Source organism: Antechinus flavipes, chromosome 2 (assembly GCF_016432865.1).
Source record: "Antechinus flavipes isolate AdamAnt ecotype Samford, QLD, Australia chromosome 2, AdamAnt_v2, whole genome shotgun sequence".
Classification (NCBI taxonomy): Eukaryota; Metazoa; Chordata; class Mammalia; order Dasyuromorphia; family Dasyuridae; genus Antechinus; species Antechinus flavipes.
Window position 1 is genome coordinate 390,380,962 of NC_067399.1, and position 7,044 is coordinate 390,388,005.

General features: G+C 36.6%; 1 protein-coding gene across 1 annotated transcript; it reads left to right on the plus strand.

The window, feature by feature from the left end:
* The first annotated feature begins 1,128 nt into the window (after positions 1 to 1,128).
* On the plus strand, positions 1,129 to 5,522 carry LOC127550033 (protocadherin gamma-A4-like). The gene is made up of 2 exons (XM_051978600.1): positions 1,129 to 4,174; positions 5,437 to 5,522. Exons 1-2 carry the CDS (start codon positions 1,751 to 1,753, stop codon positions 5,449 to 5,451), a joined length of 2,439 nt encoding a protein of 812 aa, XP_051834560.1. The 5' UTR covers positions 1,129 to 1,750; the 3' UTR covers positions 5,452 to 5,522.
* The last annotated feature ends 1,522 nt before the right edge of the window (positions 5,523 to 7,044 follow it).

The window sequence follows — 7,044 nt, forward strand, 5'->3', positions numbered from 1 at the left end:
TTTGATAGGTCATTCTTTCAGCATTTTCAATCATGTTATTCTATTACAGGTGATTTTCTGATTTAAAGTACAGTTACTAGATGTTTTGCTTAGGAAGTAAGATAGAACACATCAGAGCTCTCAATTTCTATTCTAAAGGATTTCTTCTTAATGTTGATCCCTATAAAAGAGAGGAATCTATAGCACCTCCATTCTCTATATGCAGAAGTCTACACACTGAACTACTGGATCTATGGACTTCAAACTACTTGAGGAATTATGAAATAGACATTTTGGATCACTAATTTTGTTTGTCTCAGTTTGCTCATTTGTAAAATGAGCTGGAGAAGGAAATGGTAAACTATTTCAGTATCTTTGAGGAGAAAACTCCAAGTAGGGTCATAAAGAGTTGGAAATGATGTAAACAAAAACATCAACAAATTTTTCATTAGCATATTATTTCAGTAACCATAGATCTACCCCTTTAAACTCAGGAAACAATTGTTTGTTTTTTTTTTTTACATGTCCTCTTTTTGCTCCATGACACTTAATTAATCCAGTTGCAAATAAGAGAAGTATCTGTGACAATAGCAGCCTGAGAGGAAATTCTGGTGAATTCACTCACTCCCAACAGCGTAAAATTCAACTCATTTGTGGTTTGCCAGAGAATCCTGGAAAGTTGTCTGAAGCTGATAGAGACTTAAAGACCTGCCTAACTCTCAGAAGTGAGATTGAATCACTTTTTTTTTTGTGATTCCAAGATTACACTACCTCCCTCTCTCCTCTTCCTCCCCTCTTCTTTTCCTTTTCTCTGACCTCATCCAAATAAGGGTCTATAATCCAACATTAATAAAAATAGACATAGAGTTGGTTACAAATTTAGCAACAATATATGTGGAAAATAGCATTTGAAAAGAACCATTGTATTTAGTTTGTGAAAAATCAACCATTTTCCCTTTAAAGTTATTTTCTTTTCCACTGAGAGAATTTGACTTCTCATTTAGTGTTCACATGTGAACCACTTACAACTCAATAACTTATATATATATAATAAACAATAAAGTTGAAAGATGAGTCAAAAATAAAAATATATCTAAATATTTAAAAATTCTGTAAGAGTTAGTGAGTTTTTTTTTATAGTGAGTTTTTTCAAATAGATGATATTGTATTGAGGATATTATGACTGAAAAAGAAAATGAACTACTCTGTTAACAAGAATAAGAAAAAACCTGGCAGTGTGAAATCTACAGTGGTCCTGCTAGTTACGAAAAGAAAAGAAAAGTTTCCATCGAGATGATAAATCCCATGAAGAACAACTTAAGGGGACAAGGTATCCGCAGTGATGAAATTAAGCATCCGTCATAGGATACATAAGGGTGCTCATCTCAACTCTATATTTGTTGAACATCTGCTACATTCTGTGCCAATAAAAAGGTTGGTATATCCTTCCTAATTTGAAAAATAAATTTCAATTTACATACAGCTTGGGGGAAAAATCAAGAGGTAGTTTGCAGTCATTGCAGAGGCCTCTAGACGTCGCTGTTCCCTAATAACTGAGAACAATGCCAGGAAAGAGCCTATCAACCCTCGCTTCTCCTAAATCACAATACACTAACATCAGACCAGCAAACCCTGGGACTGCAGGAAAAAACCATCACCCTCTGCTTTTCACATTTTCTGATGGATAATTATTCCCTTCGGCTCAAAGGAGGCAAGAATTGATTCAGACACTCGGGTGCAACCAGGACTAATTTGTATCAGTGAGATACTAATGGCTACTCTGCTGACGTTCCATGGATTCAGAGGGCAAATCCTGCTTTGCTCTGTCCTGGGTTTACTTTTGGAATCATGTGTCGCACAGATTCGTTACTCTGTGACCGAGGAGAAGGAGAAAGGCTCTTTTGTGGGCGACATCGCCACGGATCTGGAGCTTCAGCCTCAGGAGCTTTCAGAACGCGGAGCCCGAATCGTCTCCAGAGGTAAGACACAGCATTTTGTTCTGAATTCCAGAAATGGCAGCTTAATCATTGCAGATAGAATAGACAGAGAAGAGCTTTGTCCCGGGGCCCCAAAATGTTTTTTAAATTTCGACATCCTTCTTGAGGATAAAGCGAATATTTTTGGAGTGGATGTGGAAATAATTGATATCAATGATAACAAACCTTACTTTCAGACTGAAGAAGTGGAAGTAAAAGTCAGTGAAATCGCAACGCCCGGAATGCGATTTCCTCTCCCAGAAGCATTCGATTCAGATACGGGTGTGAACTCAGTTCAGAGCTACCAGCTGAGCCCGGACCATCATTTCTCTCTGCATGTGCAAAGAGGAATAGACGGGGCCAAATACCCGGAACTCGTGTTAGAGCAAGCCCTGGACCGTGAGAAGCAGTCAATTCACCATCTCATTCTCAGGGCCTCCGACGGGGGAGATCCTATTCTCTCAGGCACCACAAGAATCCGAGTGACTGTCCTTGATTTCAATGACAACGCGCCAGTGTTTACTCAATCTGTATATAGTGTGAATGTTCCCGAGAGTGTACCTGTGAGAACTTTACTACTCACGGTGACTGCGACTGACCCAGACGAGGGAGTCAATGGGCAAGTGACATACTCTTTCAGGAAAATAAATGAAAGAACCTCAAAGATCTTCCAAATGAACACTGTTACAGGCGAAATATCAACGATGAAAAATCTAGATTATGAAGAATCTGCCCTTTATGAGATGGAAGTACAAGCCGAAGACAATCCTGGGCTTCTGGGGAAAGCTAAAGTCCTGGTTTCAGTCTTAGATGTAAATGACAACACCCCCGAAGTGAGTATAACATCTCTCACGAAGTCAGTATCTGAAGACTCTCTCCCAGGGACTGTAATTGCCCTTTTAAATGTGCATGACCGGGACTCTGGGGAGAATGGACGTGTAAAGTGTTCTATACCCGAGAATCTGCCTTTTAAACTTATCAGATCTTATGGAAATTATCACAAATTGATAACAGTTGGAACCCTAGACAGAGAGAAGGTCTCCCAATACAATGTTACTGTGACAGCTACAGACTGGGGCACCCCTCCCCTTTCCATGGATGCTTCCATCTCCTTGATCGTGGTAGACACTAATGACAATCCTCCTACCTTCAGTCAGGCATCCTACTCTGTGTATATACGAGAAAACAATCCCAGAGGTGCCTCCATATATTCCATAATCGCCCAAGACCCAGACAGTGAAGAGAATGGTCAAGTCACTTACTCCATTGCAGAAGACATTCTCCAGGGAGCACCTCTCTCCTCCTACATCTCCATCAACTCCAACACTGGAGTCATCCATGCTCTATGTTCCTTCGACTATGAACAATTACATAATATTCAACTGCTTGTGATTGCCCAAGATGCCGGAGACCCACCTCTCAGTAGCAATGTGTCTTTGACTCTTTTCATTCTGGATCAGAATGACAACGCCCCCAAAATCCTATATCCCATATTTCCCACAGATGGCACTACCGGAGTGGAGTTGGCTCCTCGCTCTGCAGAGCCAGGATACTTGGTGACCAAAGTGGTGGCAGTCGATGGAGACACAGGCCAAAATTCCTGGCTGTCCTATCATCTACTCAAAGCCACAGAACCAGGCCTCTTTTCTGTGGGCTTACACACAGGAGAAATTAGAACTGCCCGAGTCTTTCTAAGCAAAGATAACTTCAAACAGAATCTGGTTGTATCAGTCACAGACAATGGAGAGCCTCCTCTCTCTGCCACTGTTAGTGTCACAGTGATTGTGGCTGACAGTATCCTCGAGGTCCTCTCAGATCTCAATCATTTGACTGCTCCTGAAGTCCCCAATGAATCCAGTCTCACTTTCTATCTGGTCCTGGCTGTGACTGCCGTGTCCTGCCTGTTTTTTGGCTTCATCATTGTCTTACTAGCGCTCAGGATATGCAGATGGAGGGCTTCAAAACTGCTGAGATGGGGCACTAACCATTTTGTTGGTGTCCCTGTCTCAGAATTTGTTGGAATTGATGGAGTCCGAGCTTTTCTTCAGACACATACTCAAGAGGTTACTCTCACTATGCACTCTCAGAAGAACCAATCACTCTTTCCCCAACATTCCTATGCAGACACTTTAATATGTCAGAAAATGTGTGAGAAAAACAGACCACTTTCAGCATCTCAGAATTTACTTGAAGGTAAAGAGGATTCTAATATTCTCCAGGTAAGATCCCTTCTACATTTACTATCTAACCTTATTTGCCATTTGTGAAACTAATAATTTCATTATTCTCTGTTGTAGTATTTCTCCCAACAGCACATGATCTATAAATCTTCATTAGAATAATTTGAGTAGATAAAAGTGTTTTTGTTAAACAGAATGGGAAAGTTTATTGTGATAAGGAACATAATTTGAAGACCATCCTTTCTCTGAAATTAGACCTGGGATCATAAGTGACTAAAACCATAGCTCAGCTGGAACAAAGATGAGATGATCAAGTCTTTTCACTGATCTTTGGCTGTGACTTCTGAAGGCTTGTATGACAGATTCACAAGCATGAAATGTTGGCTTGAAAGTCATGGTCTACATTTAGTTGAAGGAATGTTCTCAGTATAGCATCAATGGATGCTATGGAGAAAGTTTGAATTCAACTTTTCCAAAATTCTACTCTTTTTACCCATTGACCTAGTAGTACTGATTTTTGTGGCTTCTGTGATTATAACTAATATTGTATTTTTCATCTATCAAGTTTCAAATATTTCAAAACATTCAAAAAAGTAGTTTATCTATCAGTGCAAAACCCAGCATATTTATTTTTTGTCTCTTTGTAAAATAATATCTCTATTGACTCTTAGTTTTGCTGAAAATCATTTTTATACATATAACTTTATTTAAATTAATAAAAAATGCTTTCTTCTCACTAAAAAAAAAAAAGAAAAGCCAAATATCTCCAGTAAATAGAAATAATCAAGCAAAATAAATTCCTTCAATGCCATGTCTAAAAATTATAATTTATTCTGCACCCCAACTCATCATCTCTCAGGAAGTGAAAAGAATCTAGAATCATGATGGGTCATTGTGTTGATCAGATTTCTTAAGTCTTTCAAAGTTGTCTTCACAAAATTATTATTGTTTGAATTGTTCTTCTGCTTCTGCTTACTTCACACTATATCAATTCATACTAGTCTTTCCAGGTATCTTTGAACAATTATTTATATTACTTTTTTGATCACTATTTAATCTAACTTTCTTTTTGTCTTTACACTTGAATAGAATCATTTTCAATTCATCTTCATTTTTAGAGTCAGATTCCTAATGTTTTTGCAAGACTTTAGGTCAATTTTGTTTCAAAAATTTTTTAAATGTTTTGCTCAGATGCTATAGCTTTCTTCTATCACTGTCACGAGTTTCTATTTCCCTTGACTAGTAAATACTATGTCCCTTGAATTGGTAAAGATTGGTAATTGTTACTCATTCAATTTCAGGATTCTCTTTTATGATCAGCAGCAGGAAAGGACAAGCCTGAAAAGGGAAATATTCATAAGAAGGCTTCTGACAAAGGAAAGCTGGTTTTTAAACATGCATTAAAGTATGCATCCATAATTTAGTGCCAAACAATTGAAAAAATATTAATCACTTATGGGTAGGCTGAGCCAACATAATAAAAATGATAATTCTACCTAAATTAATTTCCTTATTCAGTGCCAAAGCAATCAAACTATCAAAAAAATTTTTATAAAGTTGGGGGGGAATAATAACAGAAAATTTATACATGAGGGCATATTAGGGAATTTGTTTAAATAAGTTATCTAGAAAATTCACCGCTCCAATTCTGAATCCATGTTAAATTATATCTAGTTCAATTGTTTCATTTTACATATGATGAAAATGAAATGGCTTTTAATAGTTATTTGAAACCATATTGTTTATCTTTTCATCTCTTTTAACACCAAACGTAATTATGAGCATCCCAATCTTAATAAGTGAATGAATCAGTGAATGGACAAATTATTTCTATTAGAACATAATTTATCTCCAGCTCTATGACCTCCCTTTGATTAATAAGTTCTCCCATACAGGAATGTAGCCTGTTTGTATCTTCTATAAAGTGTTTTAGCAGAAAAACTCACTTCAGCAAAATATTGGTTTTATGTAATGGAGAGGAGAATCATATACTCCAGAACTCTTAAGATTACAGTTGAGCTATAAAAAATTATTGACACTTCTGGAACCATCAGCTAACATTATATCTTTTTATAGCAAAATATCTTTTCTCAAAAGAAATATTGACTGAATACATTTTTAAAAACTTGTTTTTGGGACTTCTATCCCCCTGTAGATACAAAGACCTGGATGCCAATTACCTTTATCATAAGGCATTTCTATGGTTGCTTTTGTATACCTTCTCTTGATGTCTTGGGAAGCTGCAAATGCACAAAGTACTCCAACTTTGGACTTTTTCAGATATAAAATTAATAAGTAGATTTTCTATTATATCACTAGGTAATATAGATGAAAGATTTTATTCAAGCCTCAATGATGTTTTTACATTATAATATTTACAAATTATTCTTACTTCCTGACAGGTTTCTTGTAGCAAAGTAAAACTAACAACACCTTAGCTTCATCTGAAAATATATGCAACATTTCACATTTTAACATTCTTCACCTTCTTATTTTAACCTCCACACACAGAGAAAAATCTATTTTCTTCCCCCCCCCCCCACTCCACATCCCAAAGGGGAAAAAAGAAGTAAAAAGAAATGTAACAAATTACCGCAATGGATGTGTGTGTGTGTGTGTGTGTGTGTGTGTGTGTGTTTCATTCTGAAGCCCAAATTTATCATCTCTTTGTAACAGAGAGCATATTTCATCATCATATCTGTAGATAATAAAGAAGTTTATAGCTAAACAAGGAATAGAGAAGATCAAGAAGATAAAATTTAAAAGTTTTTGCACAAACTTAATAAAGCAAAGATTTAAAAAGAAGCAACTAAAAGGGAAAAAAATCTTTGCATTAAATATCTGTGATGAAGATCTTATTTCCAAAATATCTAAGAAACTGATTCAGATTTATAAGAAAAAGAAACACT